Below are 24,324 nucleotides of genomic sequence, written 5' to 3'. Positions count from 1 at the left end.
GTCTCTCTCTTTGTGCATTATCTCACTTTGCCCATTAAGCCCCGGTCACAAGCAATAAACTTAAGGAAGAGGAACCATGACATTTTATACAGCGCTTCCTTGAGTATAATTGAAGGCAACTTTAACTGCTGGCTCCCTCTGTGAAATTCTTCTTGCCTGCTCCTTAGAAAAGCACGACTGTAAGTGAAATCTCTCACCCCGGCAGGCTGCAAAAAGTTACGTCTGCTGGGTAAGGTTTTAGTTATACTTGCTCAAAAAATACATTTGAAAACTGCTATTTTAGTGTTTTTATAATCGCGGAGTGCTCAATAAAATGCAAAATGGCATCCACGTGCCCATTCTGCTCCAGCATGTACCTTCCTTGCTTCCATTCTTACTATGTTTGAACAAATAAAATAAAATTAAAAATTTCCATTCTTACTATGTTTGAACAAATAAAATAAAATAAAAAAACCCATTAAGCTCCTTTAAAGCAGAACACAGATTCTGTGTTATCATCTAGGGTGATAAATTCAAAGAAATAAGTGTGATGCATTTTGTGGAAAGAAAAAGCCAAGCCACAAGTGTCTGCTGTGTAATCACCAGAAGAACCATAGAATTGTTTGGGTTGGAGGGGACCTTAAATATCACCCAGTTCCAACCCCTCTGCCCTGGGCAGAGACACCTCCCATGAAACCTGGGTGCTCAAAGCCCCATCCAGCCTGACCTTGAACCCCTCCAGGGATGGAGCAGCCACAGCTTCTCTGGGCAACCTGTTCCAGTGTCTCTTCACCCTCACAGTGACCAAGTTCTTCCTGAGATCTCATCTAAATCTCCCCTCTTCCATTTTAAAACCATTACCCCTCATCCTATCGCTACACCCCCTGATAAAGAGTCCCTCCTCAAAAATCATCTCAAAAAGTCACCAAATCATAGAGAACTTGTTCTGATTAGACTCAGGAGTCGAGCTCTAGTCTCAGAACTGTAGAATTCCACACCATAAGGAAACCTCACACCTCCCACACCAGCAGGTTATAATTAGGAACAAAATCAGCTTCTGCTCTGTGAGGTTCGAAGTGCACGTTGCAAAAATACGTTGATATTTATCTTATGACTATGGAATATTACTTTTCAATAGTGCATAGACTTCTGCCCTGGTTTGAGTGACACAGGACTGGTTTCTTCTCTAATGCTTGGGAAAACTGCACTTTTAGAAGACTATGGTGTCTGAATTTGTGAAAATATTTACTTTATAGCCAGTTAGGCCATATGGGATTCAAGATGTCACTGTCTTCGAGCCTCGACAGGTGCAGGGATGTGAATTGAGACCTGGGTACCTGACCCAGTCTGCTGACAGGATTATTCCTTACCGGTGAAAATATTTACTTTATAGCCAGTTAGGCTACATGGGATTCAAGATGTCACTGTCTTCAAGCCTTGACAGGTGCAGGGATGAGAATTGAGACCTGGGTACCTGACCCAGTCTGCCAACAGGATTGTTTCTTACCATGAACATCAAATTTAACATTAATTAGAAAGTTTGCTGCATATTTTCTCTCTCTCCCATTAGAAAGTTTGCTGCATAGTTTCTCTCTCTCCTGTGATGGCTGTCATCCTGAGAACTCTTGCCCTGGTGCCAGGCCCCTGAGCCCTTCCCTTCATCCCAAAGCCTCAGCACTTGCAGTGTCCCAAATTTACTGTCCCCCTCTGGGAGTGCACGGCTTCCTGTGATAGAATGGGCTGAGTATAGCCCTTGTATATTTTATATTGCTATCAGAATCGATAATGGTTATTCAATATTATTATTAATTATTTGGTCTTATCCTATTAAATCTATTTATATTTCAACCCTCGTGTTTCCTTGTTTTTCACCAATTCCCCTTCCAGGGCGGAGAGGGGTCATTGGGTGATAGAATAATTGTCTAAACGCCAATAAATTGTTATGGGTTTCCCAAACCATAACAACTTCTTAAAACACAGCCCTGATACACCCTGAGTTTACGATAGCTATTCTATTTCAACATAAAAAGAGCACACGGGCATACAGCAGCAATAATTTTAACAGGGACTCATAAAGAAGATCTTAATTCAGAGAACATTAACTTTATGCATGAAAAAAAAAAGCATTAGAATAGGTTTAACCCCATTTGGAGTTGCTTCTGCACCTCATGTTTTCACTCAAGGCTATTCTTGCTTCACTTAAGACATGTGAGATGTCAGCAACAGTAAGAGCCTCTGCTGGGGAAAAGGATGAGGTCTAGAAGCGACAGAGGGAATAACGAGTTAAAGTTATTAGTTATAGGAATTAAAGTTTGATGAGGTCTAGAAGCGACAGAGGGAATAACAAGTTAAAGTTATTAGTTATAAGAATTGAAGTTTTTCCAGGGGAGGTTTAGATTGGATATTAGGAAAAATTTCTTCACAGAAAGGGTTATCCAGCATTGGAATGGGCTGTCCAGGGAAGTGGTTGAGGCACCATCCCTGGTGGTGTTCAAAAGACGGGTCGACATGGTCCTCAAGAATATGGTTTAGTGATTTTTTTATTGCTTATTTCTTACTTATTTTTTGACAGAGTTAGGTTGATGGTTGGACTAGATGATCTTTAAGGTCCCTTCCAACCTAGACAATTCTATGATTCTATTCTAAACAAGTCCCACTCTGAATTCAGGAGGTAGAGAACACTGAATAAAAGAGATCCAAACTGCATACCAGGCTGATTATAATAAGATGGTCAATAGTTGTCTTTAAGATCTAAGATAACATAAACAGGGTTCTCAATCTTAAAAGCTTTCATTTGTCTTATTTAAACCTGAAGGATTGTGACAAATGCAAAGTTTCTATTAATTCCTTGAGTCATGGGTTCTGTTTTACAGGGCTCACTGGGATACCAGCCAGATGACCAGCGTTACCCAGCGCTACCACACTGCAGGAACAGAGAAATCACATGAGAAATCCATGAGAAATCACAAAACACACCCGTGAATTACATTTTTAGACACTCACCTCCCCTTTCATAGCATGTTACTTTGGATAAAAGCTATATTCTTCTACTTGTGACACCACAAGGACGTAACAGTTCCTTCCATCGTGAACTAGAACATCACCATCACCCACACAACAAACAAGAAGCATCACCATCACTAAACCATACCTCCCAGCACTACAGCAACCTGTCTTTTGAACACCTCCAGGGATGGTGCCTCAACCACCTCCCTGGGCAGCCCATTCCAATGTCTGATAACCCTTTCTGTGAAAAAATTTTTCCTAATATCCAGCCTGAACCTCCCCTGGCGCAACTTGAGGCCATTTCCTCTCGTCCTGACGCCTGTGACATCAACGCGCAACTTGAGGCCATTTTCTCTCGTCCTGACGCCTGTGACAGCAAGTCGACATCAAACACTTTATTTCAATTTATCCTCTATTAAATACTTCCAAACTTCCTAATCAGATGTCAGCTCCTGGATCAAGAACTCTTCAGCTTAAGTGTGCTCTGAGACAAACTGGCCTGAAAGTTGGGAGGGAGCACGTTATTAACAGTCAAGAAACTCTCCTCTTCCACTGAAAGCACCTCATGTTCAAATCAGATACCATTCTTAGTGCTGAAATCACAGCATCACACAATTATATGGGGTTGGAAGGGATCTCTAGAGATCATCTAGTCCAAACCCCTGGCCAGAGAAGGGTCACCCAAAGCAGGTTGCACAGGAACGTGTCCAAGTGGGTTTTGAATGTCTCCAGAGAAGGAGACTCCACCACCTCCCTGGGCAGCCTCTTCCAGGGCTCTGCCACCCTCAACGTGAAGAAGTTCCTCCTCATGTTTAGATGGAACTTCTTCTGTTCAAGTTTGTGACCATTACCTCTTGTCCTGTCACTGGGCACCACTGAAAAAAGACTGGCCTCATCCTCTTCCCACTTGCCCTTTAGATATTTTATAAGCATTGATGAGGTCCCTCCTAAGCTCTCTCTTCTCCAGACTAATAAGACCCAAGTCCTTCAGCCTTTCAATCTTGTGTTTAACACAACTGTATGGCCCTAATCACTGCACAGTTCTAAGAAGGAGGAGTTGTTGGAGTTTTGGAGTACTTTGGGCAACTTCATTTCAGCCTATTTACACCCAAGGAGGTTCTGCTGATAAGCAACGAGGAAGCCAACAAGTACGAACAGGTCAAGTACCACTGATCAACACAATCAAATATATCTACTTGTAAGAAACTCAAGTGAGACCAACAAATCAAAGCACGCACTCAAGTGAATACAGATCAGCTCAAGCCTAAAAGGAAGAATCTCTAATTTCCTCGTAAACTGCCCAGGCAAACAAGGATGGAAAAGGAAGGAATCCCAGCTAAAAAGGAGTGGTTAAGTGAAGTGTCAACATCAGTGTTATTTTATGCTGTAGATTCTGTGTGAAAGTTTCTAAAGTACTGACCCTCATTAAACCCTCCCAAAAGAGTTGTGAAAAGGAAAAAGCGAGGCAAAGGTTACACGCTTTGTTCACAGTTACACTGATGGGGAAAAGTTAACTCAAATCAGCCTTTTTAAGAAAAAAAAAAAAAAAAACGGGGCTGAAGGTCTACCTAAAGGTTACACGCTTTGTTCACAGTTACACTGATGGGGAAAAGTTAACTCAAATCAGCCTTTTTAAGAAAAAAAAAAAAAAAAAAACAGGGCTGAAGGTCTACCTCTTCTCCAAGCTGAAGCTACAAAACCAGCACCTTACCATGAACCATGGAATTAAGCTGTGAGCTCTTCAAGGATCTTGCAACGCTTCATAAATGCTGAGTTTTAAAAAAACAAAGTCAGTGCTGGAAGCAAACTCTGTGACTCCAGAACATCCAAAAGCTGTTGTGTGCCCCATGATGCCACCAGCCATCAATCCACGCTGATGAAACTACCTGTTCATCCAGACACAAGCGGGTCTTATAATCATAAGGCTACAGGCACAAAGATGATGTGTGTTGGGGCAATCCCAAGTGAGCTCTTCAAGGATCTTGCAACGCTTCACAAATGTTGAGTTTTAAAAAACAAAGTCAGTGCTGGAAGTAAACTCTGTGACTCCAGAACATCCAAAAAGCTGTTGGTGCCCCATGACGCCACCAGCCATCGCTCCACGTTGCTGAAACTACCTGTTCATCCAGACACAAGAGGGTCTTATAATCATAAGGCTACAGGCAAAAAGAAGATATGTGTTGGGGCAATCCCAAGCATAAATACAGGTTGGGTGGAGAATGGCTGGAGAGCAGCCCCGAGGAGAAGGACTTGGGGTTGTGGATGGATGAGAAGCTCAACATGAGCTGACAACGTGAGTAGAATCATAGAATTCATAGAATCCAAGCACTACGTCCAGCTCTGGGGCCTCAGCACAGGAGAGACATGGACCTGTTGAAGAGGGGCCAGAGAAGGCCACGGAGATGATCCAACAACACCCCCCACCCAGTGCTGCCTCCAGCTCTGGGGCCTCAGCACAGGAGAGACATGGACCTGTTGGAGCGGGGCCAGAGGAGGCCACGGAGATGCTGGGAGGGCTGGAGCCCCTCTGCTGTGAGAACAGGCTGAGAGAGTCGGGAGGTGTTCAGCCTGGAGAAGAGAAGGCTCCAGAGAGACCTTGGAGCCCCTTCCAGTCCCTCAAGGGGCTCCAGGAAAGCTGGAGAGGGACTCTTGATGAGGGAGAGGAGCCGTAGGATGAGGGGAAGCAGTTTTAAACTGAAAGAGGGGAGATTTAGATAAGATATGAGGAAGAACATCTTTGCTGTGAGGGTGGTGAGACACTGGCCCAGGTTGCCCAGAGAGGCTGTGGCTGCCCCATCCCTGAAAATGTTCACGAGGCTGTGGCTGCCCCATCCCTGAAGGTGTTCACAACCAGGCTGGGTGGGTCTGGTGGGAGGTGTCCCTACCCATAGTTGCCCAGAGAGGCTGTGGCTGCCCCATCCCTGAAAATGTTCACGAGCAGGCTGGATGGGTCTGGTGGGAGGTGTCCCTGCCCATAGCAGGGGATTGGAACTGGGTGATCTTTTAGGTCCTTTTGAACCCAAACCATTCTGTGTTTTTATGACGTAGCGTCTCTAAGGCAAGTTCAAACCTCTCTGTACCTCAGCTGTGGTAACACTTCCTTCTAAACAAACTTCATCCTTCCTTGGGGTAGGAAGACCGTCAAAATTACTTTCCAGTGTCTATTTCAGCCTTATTTTTTATGGTTGAAGGCACACTGAAGGAGACTATGGTTAAGTGCTGCTGAAAGTATCTCTGGGCCATTTCAGACATAGATCCTTTCAAGAGAAAAGCCTCTTGCAAGGATTTTTCTTTTCCGTGTTTACAGTCTGAGATGAGATGCCTACAGTTTGGATCAATCAGGTTTGGTGGCTTTCTTTCCTTATTAAAAAAAGTATTAATTAATTCTTAATAAAATAAAGGGGCTTAACCCATCTCTTACTGGCTTTTGAATATATGGACTAAAGCACAGGTTTTGCAGAAACAACACGGGCAGGAAGTTTGCTCCTACAGTGTCTCCAAACAAAGCCACTCACTAATATTGATGTATTTAAGAATTAAAGACTATTAAAAAAAAAAATCTTTAAAGATTGCTTACGTTGCCCACAGCTACTGATTCTGGAAAACCAGAGGTCTGCTTTAAAGCTAAAAATGTGATTAGCCTAATTTCAGTGTTTTAAGCATAAGGACCACCCTTCTTACCTAAATAAATTGTCCTAATTATTCTACTCAAACCAGCAAGGACTTCTCTTTACTGTCCTACCTTTTCCAGCTGACCTTAGACAAGGACATATCAACCATCAAGATCTTGTTCAATTTTTTATCCTCAGTAAGTCACCGTGGGACTCTTGGTCGGGTCAGATGGTCTCTGTTAGGAAAAGCTGAAAGAATCCTTATTCCCTACATTTATTTCAGACCTCAAGTATCTCTTATGAATTCAAGTCCAAATCCATTTACTGTTGTGTTCTGTGATTTATGAACTCCTCTGTATCCAGAAAAATCACATATGTACCAATATATTGGTGGCCAATTTTTATTGTCTATAACCACCTGTCTTTAATACAAACTATTTTTAAAGCTTAAGAAATTGCTTCATTTTTAACTGCTTTCACCTGCTTCTACTTTGGTCTTACACCATATGTTTTAGATCTTTCATTCTCTCTTCTGTTCAGCGTTCTGCCATATCCCAAATTATATTAAAGTATCAAAGTTTAATCTCTCCTTCAGAAAGCTCTTTAGGGAAGAAGTCAGTAAAATAATGATTTTTTTTTATTATTTTTTTTTTTACACATCACATCTAACTATTTTCCACAGGCTGGAAGCGTGTCACAATTTAAATAGCGTATTACACCCCATTTGGCAAATCTAAGGAAAATTCCAAATCTAGTTCGGAATTGTGTTAGATAATCTTCATTTTCAAAGCAATGCAAAAGTTCAAGGACCTCTAATATTTGTAGCTTTGCACGCTAAATTAACCGCGAGGACATTTATGTTTTAAGAACACTTAATTATCCGTTATTCAGCTGAAGATCAGAAACCTGGTCCAATGACTAAATGAAGCTGATACCACTATATCCCTAGAGGGGTTCAAGGCCAGGTTGGATGGAGCTTTGAGCAACCTGGTCTGGTGGGAGGTGTCCCTGCCCATGGCAGGGGGGTTGGATGAGATGATCTTTGAGGTCCCTTTCAACCTGAATCATTCTATGATTCTATATTTTTCACATTACCGTATTTGCTGTACTTTTGTTTCCTGCCCAACTGCATCCACCAAATTTGTCAGAATAAACTTCATGTGGCTTTTTCCTTCCCTTCTTATTTCCAAGGACAGTAAGAAGAATGGCTGCAGGGAGATGACAGTAGAGCAGACTTGGCAGAACGCAGCTGAAACCCAATTATTCACTATTTTACAGATAAAGAACCGATGTAATTTCTGTGACTGTAACAGTCACTGTTGTGATAGCAGAGAGTCATCCATCAGATCTAGGGAATGACTATTCTTCTCACAGCATGACCAAAAAAATAGGGCAGTTCAGGAAATGATGAATTTCAAGCTTAAGCCCGTGGATAGGACACAGTATATGAGGATAGAACTAAACTGCCCAACCCAGATAAGATAAAAACCTGAAAAAGTCACAAGTTCTTGCTTGATACAACTGAAGTATGAGAAGCGTACAAGACTAAGGTTTAAATATTTACTGAAGTTTGAGATGTTTCAAAGTCAGCCCCTTTTGGGGGGCTGCAAGAGGGGCAGGCAGGGGAGGAAGGAGCTAGAGCTTTCCCTCCAACCGAACCACATCCTGTTTGCTCACTGTAAAGGAATGTTGGATCCAGAGGAGAAAGCTCAGCTGTTGAAAAGTGCCAGGACTTTTCTCAATCAAATCCTTGAAAGGCTTTTAAGTGAGAAGGATGACCACTGTCTGGACAGGTGACTTCAAATCACTATTCCCCGGGACACTTTGAATCAAGTACTGGGAAAAGAAGGTTGAGAAAGCTGGGGGTGTTCAGCCTGGAGAAAAGGAGGCTGAGGGGAGACTTTACCACTTGCCACAACTCCCTGAAAGGAGGGTGTACCCATCCAAGGAACAGGAAACAGGACAAGAGGAAATGGCCTCAAGTTGCGCCAGGGGAGGTTTAAGATGGATAGTAGGAAAAATTTCTTACCCAAAAGGGTTATCAAGCTTTGGAACAGGCTGCCCAGGGAAGTGGTGGAGTCACAGTCCTTGGAAGTATTTAAAAGCCAGGCAGACATGGTGCTGAGGGATGCGGTTTAGTGGTGGCCTTGGCAGTGCTGGGTTGATGGTTGGAAGGTCCCTTTCCAACCTCGACAATTCTATGATTCTATGACATCAAAATACCCAGCACTTCCAACCTCTTAGCATTCCACCAGAAGACCCAAGGCTCACGAAGCTTTGGCTGCACAAGCTTCAAAACCCATTTCCTTCTCAGATAAGCTGGACCACAATTGTACCAACTTCAGAGCAGAGACTGTCACAGATCTTAATAGCAGACTCATGGAGCTGAATTCTTGTTGAAAGTAACACAATTAAAATGCGATGTGCTGAGGGATGCGGTTTAGTGGTGGCCTTGGCAGTGCTGGGTTGATGGTTGGAAGGTCCCTTTCCAACCTCGACAATTCTATGATTCTATGACATCAAAATACCCAGCACTTCCAACCTCTTAGCATTCCACCAGAAGACCCAAGGCTCACGAAGCTTTGGCTGCACAAGCTTCAAAACCCATTTCCTTCTCAGATAAGCTGGACCACAATTGTACCAACTTCAGAGCAGAGACTGTCGCAGATCTTAATAGCAGACTCATGGAGCTGAATTCTTGTTGAAAGAAACACAATTAAAATGCTATAGTATGAAACTGCCTTCACCACCAGATTTCTCAACACTAGAGATACACAAAAGAGCGCTTTGGGTCCTTTACAGATCAATCATAGAATCATAGAATTGTCTAGGCTGGAAGGGACCTCCAAAGGTCATCTAGTCTGACCCTCCCCACAGTCAGCAGGGACACCCCCAACTAAACCAGGTTTCCCAGGGCCTCGTCGAGCCTCTCCTTGAATATCTCCAGGGATGGGGCCTCAACCACCTTCCCTGGGCAACCTGTTCCAGTGCTCCACCACCCTCACAGGAAAGAACTTTCTCCTAATCTCCAATGCAAACCTGCTCCCCTCCAGCTTAAAGCCATTGCCCCTCGTCCTGTCACTGCAGGCCTTTGTAAACAGGTTCTCCCCAGCCTTCCTGTAGGCTCCCTTCAGGTACTGGAAGGCTGCTATTACATCTCCCCGGAGCCTCCTCTTCTCCAGGCTGAACAACCCCAGCTCCCTCAGCCTGTCCTCGTAGCAGAGGTGCTCCATCCTCCTGATCATCCTTGTGGCCCTCCTCTGGACCCTCTCCATCAGGTCCATGTCCTTCTTATATTGAGTGCTCCAGACCTGCACACACTACTCCAGGTTAGGTCTTACCAGAGCAGAGTAAAGCAGAAGAATCACCTCTCTGGACCTGCTGGCAACGCTTCTTTTGATGCAGCCCAGGATGTGATTGGCCTTCCGGGCTGCATCTACCATCCTACCAGTTGATGGTGGAGGCCACAAACTGACCTTAGTGTGACTACTGGCCTAGCAGGAACAGCTATGCAGTCTGCCAACAATCAGCATGATTGGAAAAACTCTTAAATGAAAAAATAAGATCCCCACCTGGTGAGCAATGCTGAAATCAAATGGAAAAGCAGAAGAAAAAAAAAAGGATTACAAATGTGCACTTTGGTTTGTTAGAGACGAGATTAAGACATGAATATGAATCACAAATCATAAGTGAATTCAAAATAGTGAAACTGTATGGTTTTTTAGTATCTACTTGAGAGAAAAAGCTATACTTGTAAAACAAACTTGATGACAAAAATACAGACTGCCAAGGGAAAAAAAAGCATATCCCCATTCAAGCTTTACACAATACAGAGATAATTAGTTTACTGGGAAAGGAAAGCATATTGGCAGTTTAACTTTATGGAGCGTATTTTCAAAATGCCTATCAGAATAGCTCAACAGGAAGATAATCGAAAGCAGAAGCTCTGCCATCTTCCTATTAAGGAGTGTAACTGCTGTGACCTTGGCTCTGGGAGAAAGTACAATAGCTTCAATATGTACAGGCTGTAGAGTGGAAAAGAAAGCAGAGACCCCGATTCTGAAAGTCAGGGAGGTCTCAATAAGGCAAGAGGGTATCGTTCTACCAGTTCAGCAAATAAGGCTTTCAAACACCTCCCAACCACAGCCAGCAATAACAGAATCACAGAGATCATCTAGTCCAACCCCTTGGCCAGAGAAGGGTCACCCAAAGCAGGTTGCACAGGAACTTGTCCAAGTGGGTTTTGAATGTCTCCAGAGAAGGAGACTCCACCACCTCTCTGGGCAGCCTCTGCCAGGGCTCTGCCACCCTCACAGGAAAGAAGTTCCTCCTCATGTTGAGATGTAACTTCTTATGCACAAGTTTGTGCCCATTTCCTCTTGTCCTGCCACTGGGCACCACTGAAAAAAGACTGGTCCCATCCTCCTGACACCCACCCTTTAAGGATTTATAGCTGTTGATCAGATCCCCCCTCAGTTTCCTCTTCACCAGACTAAAAAGACCCAAGTCCCTCAGCCTTTCCTCGTAAGGGAGATGCTCCAGGCCCATAATCATCTTTGTGGTCCTCTTCTGTACCCTCTCCAGCAGTTCCCTGTCCTTCTGGAACTGGGGAACCCAGAACTGGTCCCAGTGCTCCAGATGGGGCCTCACCAGAGCAGAGAAGAGAGGGAGGATGACCTCCCTCCACCTGCTGCTCACACTCTTTTTAATGCACTCCTGGATGCCATTGGCCTTCTTGGCCACCAGGGCCCATTGCTGGCTCATGGGCATCCTGTTGTCCACCAGGACTCCCAGGTCTTTCTCCTCAGAGCTGCTCTCCAGCAGGTGAGCCCCCAGCCTGAGCAACGCAGATGTCTTTTTGTAGATTGGGCATTTTCGTGACATCTTTCAGCTTGAATTCAAGGCTCGCTACACACGTGGTGTGATGGATATCACAATGCAAGGACTATCTGTAAGGATGACCTCGCTATCGGAGCTTTAAATCTCCCCGCCACCGAAGGATCATTTTTAACTAGAGGACACTTTCTACAGGTCAAGTCCCTGCTTATTGAAAAATGAAGTAATGTTTTGAAAAATAATCTCATCAGGAGTATAGTGTTCCACTGGGAGTAAATGAAGACTAGTGTGTCTTCACAGCAACATTTGTCAGCTGTGGATGTCTGGGGTCAAGGGGTCTCATCTACTGCAGTAAACAAAATCTGCTTTCTCAAACCAGCCAGGAGCATGTAAAAGCTTCCAGTTTCCCAGAAACAGTGTTAACGATATCTAAATTTATTAAAGAACACCTGATCTCATTCTTCATCTACGCACAATAATTTTTGCTGACCCAACGAAGCATTGTTTTGGTGATCAAGAATAAAATAAGCCAGGATTCTAGCGAACTATCCTCAAGAATGTGGAACGTAAAAACACAGTTCAAGATAAGTTCATGGCAAAAAGCATTCTTTGAGCAATACAGTTGAACACTTAACACGCACTCAATCTACCACAGAGCATCAACTTTGCTTTGACAGCTATTAGATTTCTCAACAAGCCATCTCCCTCCATCTGATTTACGTTTGCCAAGATTTCTTCCCAAAGCTGCCATTTGATTATCCCAGCCCAAGTACCAAATATGATTAAAGACTGCTCGATTGAGTTGGAAGATGTTCATGTCACTGAAAAGTTATTTTTCACTTGCTTGTGTCATGATTTTTCAGCCTGCTTTGTTGCAAGTGGCTTATCTGTTACCAGGCGTAAAGCAATAACCACCTTCAGCTGGAGCAACTCTACTGCAGCCAAAACTCTGATTTTTTTCCCTTTTTCAACACAGGAGCAATGCCACAGCAGTGAGGACCACTTTCAAACTGCATTCATTCAACAAATGGTTTCCAAATGCTCCAAAATTATCCTTATGCCTGTTCAGCATCACTTATCTCCACCTATCTGCAAATATAGCTTATCACATTTAAAAGAATTGAAAGACAACACATTGAGAAAGGTAATTTGGAAGAAGTCTTGTAGAAGAACTGGCTTTGATATAAACTTTGCTTTACTCACAGGCCTGAGAAGTGAAACTTCTTACATCAGAACTTCTACCCCTCTGCTCCGCTCTGGGGAGACCCCCCCTCAGTGTATAAACTTTGCTTTACTCACAGGCCTGAGAAGTGAAACTTCTTACATCAGAACTTCTACCCCTCCGCTCTGCTCTGGGGAGACACCCCCAGTGTTCGGGGGTTCAGCCTGGAGAAGAGAAGGCCCTGGGGAGACCTCAGAGTGCCTTCCAGTCCCTCAAGGGGCTCCAGGAAAGCTGGGGAGGGACTCTTGATGAGGGAAGGGAGCCCTAGGAGGAGGGTGAAGGGTTTGACACTGAAAGAGGGGAGATGGAGATGAGATCTCAGGAAGAACTTCTTTGTTGTGAGGTGGTGAGAGCCTGGCCCAGGTTGCCCAGAGAAGCTGTGGCTGCCCCAGCAGGGCAAGGGAGGAGATTCTACCCCTCTGCTCCACTCTGGTGACACCCCATCTGGAGTATTGTGTCCAGCTTTGGAGTCCTCAACACAAGAAGGACATGGATCTGTTGGAACAGGTCCAGCGGAGGGCCATGAAAATGATCAGAGGGCTGGAGCACCTCTGCTATGAAGACAGGCTGAGAGAACTAGGGTTTTTCAGCCTGGAGAAGAGAAGGCTCCAGGGAGACCTTATAATGGCCTTCCAGTACCTGAAGGGGGCTACAGGAGAGATGGGGAGGGACTCTTGGTCAGGGAGTGTAGCCATAGGAGGAGTGGGAAGGGTTTGACACTGAAAGAGAGGAGATTTAGATTAGCTATTAGGAAAAAGTTCTTTGCTGTGAGGGTGGTGAAACCCTGGCCCAGGTTGCCCAGAGAAGCTGTGGCTGCCCCATCCCTGGAGGGGTTCAAGGCCAGGTTGGAGGGGGCTTTGAGCAACCTGGTCTGGTGGGAGGTGTCCCTGCCCAGGGCAGAGGATTGGAACTGGATGATCTGTAAGGTCCTTTCCAACTCAAACCATTCTATGATTCTATAAACACTAATATCTCTACAATTCCAAAGCTGACCACATATTGTGTGCCCCTGGCAGCTATTCTATACCACACTCAGCCTTCAGTAACGTGTGCTGAGTTCTCACCACAGCCTCCTGCTTCTTTCCTACACTCATAAATTCCAACAAAACAGTAACTGCAGCAGATAAAAGTGAATACTTCTACAAGAACCTTGTGATCTAAGTGACCTGAATCATCCAAGTAAAGAAATCTGTAGCAGATAAAGTGTTTCCCAAACGTAACTTACATTCTGAGATATACTGTATTTAACATTAAAAACAAGCACGTGTACTTATGAAATCACCCTTGAGTGAAAACATAAGCTACTCCCTATTCCCCCAACGCACGACTTTTAGAAGCTCTTAATGTGGATATCAGGGCAACCCTGCAGAAGCTACTCCCTATTCCCCCAACACACGACTTTTAGAAGCTCTTAATATGGATATCAGGGCAACCCTGCAGTCAAAAAAAAAGGATGAAGCCAAGTAAAACTTTTAACGTAGTCAATAATCACTATGCCTGTGTGTTACAGTAAAGATCGAGTACAGAAAATTACTCAACAGTTTATGTCAGAGTTTGAAAGCCTGCTAAAGTACAGAAATTTAATAATGCACGTTAATTGCTATGTTCAATCCAGTTTGGAGCAGGTGAGAAACATGAGCTATTAGTTCAGAAAGAAAACTGCAGATTAAGACATTGGAGGTTTTCTATAGCAACCCAAGTCCTTTGAGAGTTGGTGGGACTGACTTTCCAATAGCTGGGAAGGGAAGACCTCATGCAGGAGCTAATCCTGAAAAAATCTTACAGAACACAGGTAAATGGGCCAACAGGGATTCATATACTTAGCTAAACTTTCTCCTTTTCAGAAATCTATTGTGAAATGAAGTATTAAGTCATGAGGGTTTGGAAGGCGATAGCCTGAAGGACTAAACCTTCCAATCTGTCTCAGACAACAGGAAATTGGTTTAATCTTTATACACCCACACACAGGCAAGCTCTGCTCCTCAAGAAATTTGTTTTCCAGATACAAATGTTCTCGTTTGCTGCCCTTCTGAAAGGCATGTAGGGGAAGGAGTATGATCGTGTGCTCAGAGAACTAAACTGAAGCAAAACAGATTAATGTTCTATTAAGTTACCCAGGAAGTGTTTGGACAAGTTATTAAAATGGTATCAAAATTAATTTGAAAGACATAATTAGAGAGTCATATTTCATTGTGTCAAAACAGGAAGACCTCAGCGAGTTTAACTCTTTAGGCAAATTCCCTCTGGTGTCCTGCCAAAACTCACTGAGCTTCAAAGAGAAATCAGACATTTCCAAGCATCCCAATGCTGTCAACTATGCACAATAAAACCCTTTCGTCTTGGTTTGGAGTATTAGAAATTAGTGTTAAAATATTATAACATTTTGATTGCCTACCTTGCTCTCTACAACTCCCTGAAAGGAGGGTGTAGCAAAGGGGACTCAGTCTCTTCTCCCAAGTAACAAGTGGTAGGACAAGAGGAAAAGGCCTCAAGTTGTGCCAGGGACGGCAACCCTGCAGTCAAAAAAAAAGGATGAAGCCAAGTAAAATGTTTAACGTAGTCAATAATCACGATGCTGTGTGTTACAGTAAAGATTGAGTACAGAAAAAAACCTCACTATAATTACTCAAAAAATTATGTCAAAGTTTGAAAATCTGCTAGAGGACAGAAATTTAATAATGCATGTTAATTGCTATGTTCAATCCAGTTTGGAGCAGGTGAGAAACATGAGCTATTAGTTCAGAAAGAAAACTGCAGATTAAGACATTGGAGGTTTTCTATAGCAACCCAAGTCCTTTGAGAGTTGGTGGGACTGACTTTCCAATAGCTGGGAAGGGAAGACCTCATGCAGGAGCTAATCCTGAAAAAATCTTACAGAACACAGGTAAATGGGCCAACAGGGATTCATATACTTAGCTAAACTTTCTCCCTTTCAGAAATCTATTGTGAAATGAAGTATTAAGTCATGAGGGTTTGGAAGGCGATAGCCTGAAGGACTAAACCTTCCAATCTGTCTCAGACAACAGGAAATTGGTTTAATCTTTATACACCCACACACAGGCAAGCTCTGCTCCTCAAGAAATTTGTTTTCCAGATACAAATGTTCTCGTTTGCTGCCCTTCTGAAAGGCATGTAGGGGAAGGAGTATGATCGTGTGCTCAGAGAACTAAACTGAAGCAAAACAGATTAATGTTCTATTAAGTTACCCAGGAAGTGTTTGGACAAGTTATTAAAATGGTATCAAAATTAATTTGAAAGACATAATTAGAGAGTCATATTTCATTGTGTCAAAACAGGAAGACCTCAGCGAGTTTAACTCTTTAGGCAAATTCCCTCTGGTGTCCTGCCAAAACTCACTGAGCTTCAAAGAGAAATCAGACATTTCCAAGCATCCCAATGCTGTCAACTATGCACAATAAAACCCTTTCGTCTTGGCTTAGAGCATTAGAAATTAGTGTTAAAATATTATAACATTTTGATTGCCTACCTTGCTCTCTACAACTCCCTGAAAGGAGGGTGTAGCAAAGGGGACTCAGTCTCTTCTCCCAAGTAACAAGTGGTAGGACAAGAGGAAAAGGCCTCAAGATGCACCAGGTACAACCTGTGAGAAGAGACCAGCACCAACCTCTCTACAGTGTCCTTTCAAGGAGTTGTAGAGAGTGATGAGGTCTCCCCTCAGCCTCCTCTTCCTCACACTAAACAGTCCCAACTCTCTCAGCCGCTCCTCATACGATTTGTTTTCCAGCCCCCTCACCAGCTTCGTTGCCCTCCTCTGCACTTGCTCCAGCACCTCAATATCTCTCTTGTATTGAGGTGCCCAAAACTAGTTTAGGAGGAATATTGGGGAAAATTTCTACACTGGAAGGGTTATTAAGCCTTGGAAGAGGCTGCCCAGGGAAGTGGTAGAGTCACCATCCCTGGAGGTATTTAAAAGCCAGGCAGACGTGGTGCTGAGGGACATGGGTCAGTGGTGGGTTTGTCAGTGTTGGGTTGATAGTTTGACTCAATGATCTGAAAGGTCCCTTCAAACCTCAGCAACTCTATGATTCTCTACTTGCAACAAGAAGAGGGTTTTTTTTCCAGGCTTTACATCAACAGAGACAGCCACTTTCCCCAAATTCATTTCCCCTCAGCCATCTCTTTTGCTCCCTTTTCAAGTGGAAAAACCAAGTCACTGGATCTGGAAGCCCGACTCCGCGGCCGACATCCGTACGCGCAGCGGAGGAGAGCACAGCCGGTCAGAGTCACATTCCTTTCAGCTCTGTGGTTTGCAGGCCACAAAAGTGAAGCTTAACCCATAATTGCTGCTATTTTCATATTAGAGCACACAGGTGCAAAGACAGCAGGAAAACAGGCCAAGCGCCAAAAAGGCAGGAGAAGGCATCCAGAGAGTGAATTTAAGGACAGCAAGTTGTTTCCTAGTAGCACAACTATAACAGCGGTGTAGCTACACGTTGAAAGAGAATGATTACAGAACAAATTTAAAACTCTTCATTAAGTTGATTTACAGTAGATAACAGTCGACAGTGCTCTTTTTCAAATCCTCTGCGTTAAAGAAAGCTATTTATTTTCTCATGTTTATCAACCACTACCCCAGTACTGGCAGGAACTCCTCAGTGAAGCTACGCATTTGCTATCTGTGGGTTACACCCACCACAGCCAGCAGCAGAACATGAAAGAAAAGTTTTCCAACAGCAGCCAAAACTTACCTATTAATCACACTGTATAAGTTTTTCTGTCATTAGAAGCCAAATCAATAGTATACGCACGCCAACAGATGTAGAATGACAAAGCTAAACTACTCAGCTTGGTCAGATACTCCATCTACACTATTAGATGAGATACTCTATTAGATTAGATATTATGAAGAAAATTTACACTGTGAGGGTGGTGAGAGCCTGACCCAGGTTGCCCAGAGAAGCTCTGGCTGCCCCATCCCTGGAGGGGTTCAAGGCCAGGTTGGATGGAGCTTTGAGCAACCTGGTCTGGTGGGAGGTGTCCCTTTCCAGGCTGGAACTGGATAATCTTTAAGGTCCCTTTCAACTTGAACCATTCCATGATTCTATCAGAGAATTCCAACATGAGAAACTCAACCAACTGTCCCATGGCTCCTGAAAGCAGTAACAAGTAACTCCAGACTCCATGTCACTTCAGACTACCCTAAACTGTTCAAGTGGGGGTTTTTTTGATCTTGTTGACTTGTTGTTTTGAAGAAAGCAGATTGGCATATTTCTGAGATACTTACTCTCTCTCTTTTTCTGTCAGTTTGTCGTTGATATTATCTTTGATTGTAGACCGGGAGCCCTTGTGAATTATAGGATACCTGAGTGGCACTTGTAAAAAGTAGGATATCATCGAAACCAAGTGAGCGGTGTAGCCCAGGGCAACAGCAATGCTTCCATCATCTTTTGCTGTCAACAAAAAGAAAATTTAAAAATCCATCATTTAATCAATTACATCTCACTGCAGGCTCAGCGCACGTTCATCCTTATTGCTTAGAGAATGATACAATTAATGAAGTTATCAGAAGTTCTAACTTAAGGATAGGTGCAAGTGTGAAATAAATCTCAATTTTACAATTGTTTGCAGCTCACTGTATTTGCCTCTTTCATTAAAGGGCAACGTAAAATGGGAGATGACTTGTTCTCCTTCTGATTTTACACTTTCAAAGCTAAAAGTTCCCTCTTCTCAACATTTGGCTGGATGGGGGAGGGTAAAAAGAAACAAAATTCCCAAGACAAAATTCAAGTCTTAAACTTTCTGCATTTCTCTGGACGTAGCTGACATATACGAGCTGGGTCAGGGAAAAGCTGCATTCCTCCCAAACTGTATTCATTAGTGAGATCAGTTGGAGAGACACCGACCCCAGGGTACGAACTCTCTTCTCTGCCAGTAACTGGAAGAACTTGGATTAACCCATTGTTTTAAAGTATCATTTTCAATTTGACGGTTAAGGTTTCAACCATAAAGCTTCACCTGCCGGGAAAACACATGGGTCTCAAAATTCAGATTCCATCCTTTAGCCACGTAAAGGGCTTTTCCTTTCTGTTTTCTGTATTTTTCCTATTTGTACATGAACACATCAAAACCAACAACCTGAATCATCTCTTCTGAGGCACAAGGGAGCCCCAGGAAATCAACCAAACAGAGGACCTTAGAAGAAAGTTGATAATGATATTCAATGACTATGAAATCATACTGAGCTCTATTAGAACACAATATATGGATTTAAAAGTTACACCCCCTTCAAAAAGGATTTTGCAAAAAGTCTTCAATATCTGCAGCAAAACTGGAATATTATATTATGGTTTTTTTTTTTTTTAATATTACTATTTGCTAAGTCTGCAATAAGATACATGTCAGAAGCTGGGTTTCAAATTTAGCTGCCTATTTCACTAAGTCGAATTAATACAATATTTCTAGAGACTTTGATAAAGAATTATTAATTCTTCGATCAGGAATTAATGCACACCACTGATTTGTCAAGAATTACCAAACTGAGTTCACTACCACATTTAGTGCAGTCAGGAAAACAAAGCAATAGACTCATTTTTGTCACATTGAGAGACTGATTTGTTTTAAAGAATAATCCTCCATGTTTCTAGCATTCAATGTACACATTGTTAGCACAAGTTAATTCCTATGGGATGGCTTTAGAAGAGTTAGACAATTGATTTGAGATTTTTGCCCAAGAAACCACATGCCCTGCAGAGCAAGAGAGTGCTGGGAGCAAGAAACCCTTGAGGATTTTAATGAATTCACATCAAACATATGTAGATGATGGGCTTTTGCAAGTGTTGGGTTGATGGTTGGACTCAATTTGAAAGGTCTCTTCCAACCCACATAATTCTATGATTCTATGAAATCTGTATGTTATCTGTACAACAATTATACAGACAGGCCTATTATTTATTTGCTTCTGCAATAGGATGACTGTAGACAGAATATTTTTCTAAAAGTCAACAGCAACTTCCTGTTACTGTTTATAGAAATAAATAATGCAAAGGTTTTCTTCCAGTCTAGACCTTTCCAGTCAGAAATTTGGATCCTAAGCCATTGCTATCAGTTTCTTTAATTTTTTTACTTTTTACTTAGAAGTAGGGTCAACGGTAACAACTAAATTAAGAATATCCAGTTACCTTGAAAGTCTTCAGAATTAGGAAGCTTGACTCCGCAAACAAAGTAATCCTTTTGATCATTCTGTAAGTTTAAAAATCAACAACAGAAAGTGAGAATGCAACAATAACATCCAAAAAACAGAAACCTGCATAAAATCTAATGACAACAGATAATTTTTGTAAAAAAACCAAAAAGCTAAATATTCAATGGAGAGGGACTTTGACATAATGTTTTAAACCACATTTCATATAATTAAGAAATAAATACAGCTTTTTTTAAAGAAGGAAGAGCTTCATCTTAATTCGTTATAAAGGTTTTGGAGCTCAGTATTTTGACATCTGTTTATGTGCATTCCATTAAAGTTCAGCTAACCCTCTGTCAGAGTTATTTCGTATAATTGTAAATAAAATGGAAAGCATCCATTAAATTACAGCTACAGCCATTCTGCTTTTATAGTCCAGGCTATTTGAGAGATGCTGGCATAAGTCCTCTCCTCTCCCCATGAGGTTTGCAATCTAAGGACCAAAACCAAGAAAAAGCTGGAAAAAACCAGTACGAGTGAAGAGCAAGTTTCACCACGAATAAAACATCAGATTTGCTTGCACTGCAATAAATGGAAAGTTCATTTCACATCAAGCAGATTTTTAGAACCTTAAAAACATACCAGATCAATAGGGTAGATATAGGACAGCTCCGACAGCAATTGCTTGCATCGAATAGTCTGCTGGGCGTTTGTCTTCAAAAACAGTTCTCTTTGGAGAAAAAGAACCCAAAACCATTAGTTTCTTCAAAAGCTTTAAAGGTATCAAGCCCATGTATCCCTTCTGCATCTTCCCAAGTATCACGTCCCCTCCCCTAGGAGCCAGGAAATCTCAGAGACAACTCCAGAAGAGAAAGGTAACTTTTCATATTCAGTTGTACCTCGTATTATAGGCGTATTTTGACTATGACAATTAAGTATTAAAAAGCTGTGTTTCACCAAAATGGACTTAAAAGCCCTATCCCAGTCTATATGTGCCACTGAGCATCTGTTTCCTTCTCTTCTGGATTAATTGCCACTTTAGATATCTACAAATAGGAGCAGAAATGGCTTAATAGAAGTTTTAGGGTGACATTAGGAAGAATTTGGTGCCAGGAGCCCCCCTTCCAATGGTCTACTCTCAAGCCCGTTATTTCCTTTCCAGTTGCAGAAAAAGAATAGTTCTTTTACCTCTTAGCAGTGCATTCCTTTCTTAATTCATGCAGGGAATCGTTATGGTCTTGAAGTTTCTGGTTTTCAGTCTCAAACACATTTTCTAAACAGCGTAAGGAACAAGGAAAAAATTATTAAAGAGGATTTTCTTAGTTATATGAATTTTAGAAGTAGATACCGACACAAACGTTGGCAAAAATTCTCCATTTACTCATAGATGCCCATTTTCCACCTTAACAGGTGGAATCTGGACAAGCTGGAGAAGTGATCCTGTGCAAACCTCATGAAGTTCAACTAGGCCAAGTGCGAGGTCCTGCACCTGGGTCACAGCAATCCCAGGCACAAATGGCTGGAGAGCAGCCCTGAGGAAAAGGACTTAGGGGTGTTGGTGGGTGAGAAACTCAACATGAGCTGACAACGTGAGTTGGCAGCCCAGAAAGCCCCCCACATCCTGGGCTGCATCCCCAGCAGCGTGGCCAGCAGGGCCAGGGGGGGATTCTGCCCCTCTGCTCTGCTCTGGGGAGACACCCCCCACCCAGTGCTGCCTCCAGCTCTGGGGCCACCAACATCAGAAGGACATGGACCTGTTGAGTAGGCCACAGAGATAATCCAAGGGCTGGAGCCCCTCTGCTGGGAGGACAGGCTGAGAGAGTTGGGGGGGTTCAGCCTGGAGAAGAGAAGGCTCCGGGGAGACCTTGGAGCCCCTTCCAGTCCCTCAAGGGGTCTACAAGAAAGCTGGGGAGCTTTCTTTATGGCTCCCTCTCCCTCTTGATCAGGGATGGGAACCACAGGATGAGGAGGAACGGTTTAAAACTGAAAGAGGGGAGATTGAGATGAGATCTTAGGAAGAAATTCTTTGGTGTGAGGGTGGTGAGAGCCTGGCCCAGGTTGCCCCGAGAAGCTGTGGCTGCCCCATCCCTGGAGGTGTTCAAGGCCAGGTTAGATGGGGCTTTGAGCAACCTGGTCTGGTGGGAGGTGTCCCTGCCCAGGGCAGGGGGTTGGAACTAGACGATATTAAGGTCTCTTCCAACCTGAGACATTCTATGATTCTATGATTCCACATTATGCTGCCGAGGGATGACAGCACAGGAGGAACACAGGTCTTCAAGCCCTATCCACCATTCACCTGCCAAATACGACCAAAGAAACCTCCTTCTCCTTTACTGCCTGTTCCCCTCATGTCCACAGTAGTGGAGTAATTCAGTTAAGGCACATAAATAGTTGCAAAATCAAAATTAAGTAAATGGCAAGACCCCTTATTTTTAGTAGTGATTAATTATTTTAGTCTAAACTAGGTATTAAAAAAATAAAGAAAAATAAAAAGTCCTGCAACTTGTGAGCTCTGAAGAGACAGTGATACAGCATTTTACTATAGGACACTTCCCAGTAAAACAAAATACCAAGAAGACTAAAGAGTTCACCTTTCACTTATGTAATTAGCTATTAAGAGGGATTTTTGTCTTCTAACACTTGAAATTAGATTCTAATCACAGGTACAATAACATCCCTCATGACATTATAATATGCCTGCATCAAGACACTGTTTACTGCGTTACGGTGCAGCTCTGATTTTCTCATCGAATTTTAATTAAGCACAGATTTAAGATTGCTCGAGAGAGGTGTCATAGTAAGAAGTTATTTAGAGACAGGATACCAGGAACTGCTGTCCCGGATTCAGTGTAACACAGACTGGGAAGAGATTATATCCAGCTGAAAACTTCAGATAAAGCAAAGCACAAACATTAGAGCCAGACCAAAATAAAACACCTTAATTTTGGTCAGCACGATCACAAACTAAGGCTGCTACTCTTCTGATTAGCAGATTATGAGCAATCTATGCACATGATCTATGCAGATTATGATATGCAATAGAAGCAGTAATGATCCTACACATACCTCTGTCATGCAAAGTATTTTTCTCCTTATGCAACAAGGCTACTTCTTGACCAAGGGCCTTCTTCTGCCTCTCCAGTTCATTACGTAGCACCAGGATCTTCAACTGTAAACATTCACTCTCCTTTTTCTAGTGCAAGTAAAACAGATTTTTAAAAAGTATAAGTTTTGCTGCGTACAAGCAGTTCAATAAAAATGATGATAAAAGGGAAGGGCAAGACTAGTGTCTGCCAAACCAAAGGCTGAGCTCATAGATTACCACAGGCTATAGATTACCAAAAAACCCTAATTATTTTGCTGTTTTGGAAGGGGAGAAATTGTACCTTCTCTAAATCTATTCCTGTGCTTAAAAAGAATCTGTTTTTTCTTTGAGGTACTGTCTCCACCAAGAAATTGTGCTGCCGTGTGCTCAGTGAAGCAGGAATTTTTATTATAATTGATGCTTTTTGTAGGTGGTGGCTTGGGTTTTTTGTTGATTTGGGGTTTTTTTCGTTTAAAAAAAAGGAATACCTACCATGTTTAATAGATGCTTGTTGAGAATAATTGGAGCCATTCAAAATGGAAAAGAGAAGTTACATCCCTCCAGTCCAACCACCCCCTGATAGAGTTCAAAGACTCTGAAGGGGCAGAGGTACTTGTGAGTTTTGTGCAAATACTATGAGACGCTGTCACTTTCTGTAACTCAGTCACTTTCACTTTTTCAGGCAGTTAATGGAGATGATGTTATGAAAAAGTCAGCTCTTATTGAGCTCTTCCCTCCCCATTATATTTGCTTCAATTACTCATATATGTTCCACTTCTGGTTCAAGACTCCAGCAGGAAACATGACCCAATATTAAGGAATGAAACCATAGTTCGCACATTTATGAAGTGGAACGGAAGCTCAACAAGAGTTTCCACTATTAAACAAAGGAAAAGAAAAATAATCATTTTCTTATGTCGTGGACTGTGGTGGCTAAGAAGTTGCATCAACCTTCCAGTTCCTAAAGGGTGCCTACAAGATAGATGGGGAGGGCCTCTTGATCAGAGAGTGGAGAAATAGGAGGAAGGGTTTGACACTGAAAGAGAGAAGATTGAGATGAGATCTCAGGATGAAATTCTTTGGTGTGAGGGTGGTGAGACACCAGAACAGGTTGCCCAGAGAAGCTGTGGCTGCTCCATCCCTGGAGGGGTTCAAGGCCAGGTTGGACGGGGCTTGGAGCAACCTGGTCTGGTGGGAGGTGTCCCTGCCCAGGGCAGGGGGGTTGGAACTGGATGGTCTTTAAGGTCCCTTCCAATCCATACCATTCAATCATTGCTGTTTCAGTGTAGTCCAACCACCCCCTGATAGAGTTCAAAGACTCTGAAGGGGCAGAGGTACTTGTGAGTTTTGTGCAAATACTATGAGACGCTGTCACTTTCTGTAACTCAGTCACTTTCACTTTTTCAGGCAGTTAATGGAGATGATGTTATGAAAAAGTCAGCTC

At 42.8% G+C, this 24,324-nt stretch overlaps 1 protein-coding gene across 1 annotated transcript in view; it reads right to left on the bottom strand.

The window, feature by feature from the left end:
• The window catches only part of UVRAG (UV radiation resistance associated), a 112,798-nt gene that overhangs the window by 54,291 nt on the left and 34,183 nt on the right, over positions 1–24,324 (bottom strand). The window contains exons 8-12 of the mRNA XM_014960605.1: positions 22,862–22,988; positions 20,984–21,068; positions 20,438–20,525; positions 19,794–19,854; positions 17,900–18,065 (exon numbers count right to left, since the gene is read on the bottom strand). Coding sequence (XP_014816091.1) covers positions 17,900–18,065; positions 19,794–19,854; positions 20,438–20,525; positions 20,984–21,068; positions 22,862–22,988 — 527 coding nt within the window. The remainder of the gene's footprint in view (positions 1–17,899; positions 18,066–19,793; positions 19,855–20,437; positions 20,526–20,983; positions 21,069–22,861; positions 22,989–24,324) is intronic.

Source organism: Calidris pugnax, unplaced genomic scaffold, assembly GCF_001431845.1.
Source record: "Calidris pugnax isolate Ruff unplaced genomic scaffold, ASM143184v1 scaffold270, whole genome shotgun sequence".
Classification (NCBI taxonomy): Eukaryota; Metazoa; Chordata; class Aves; order Charadriiformes; family Scolopacidae; genus Calidris; species Calidris pugnax.
This window is presented reverse-complemented; position numbering and strand designations above follow the sequence as displayed.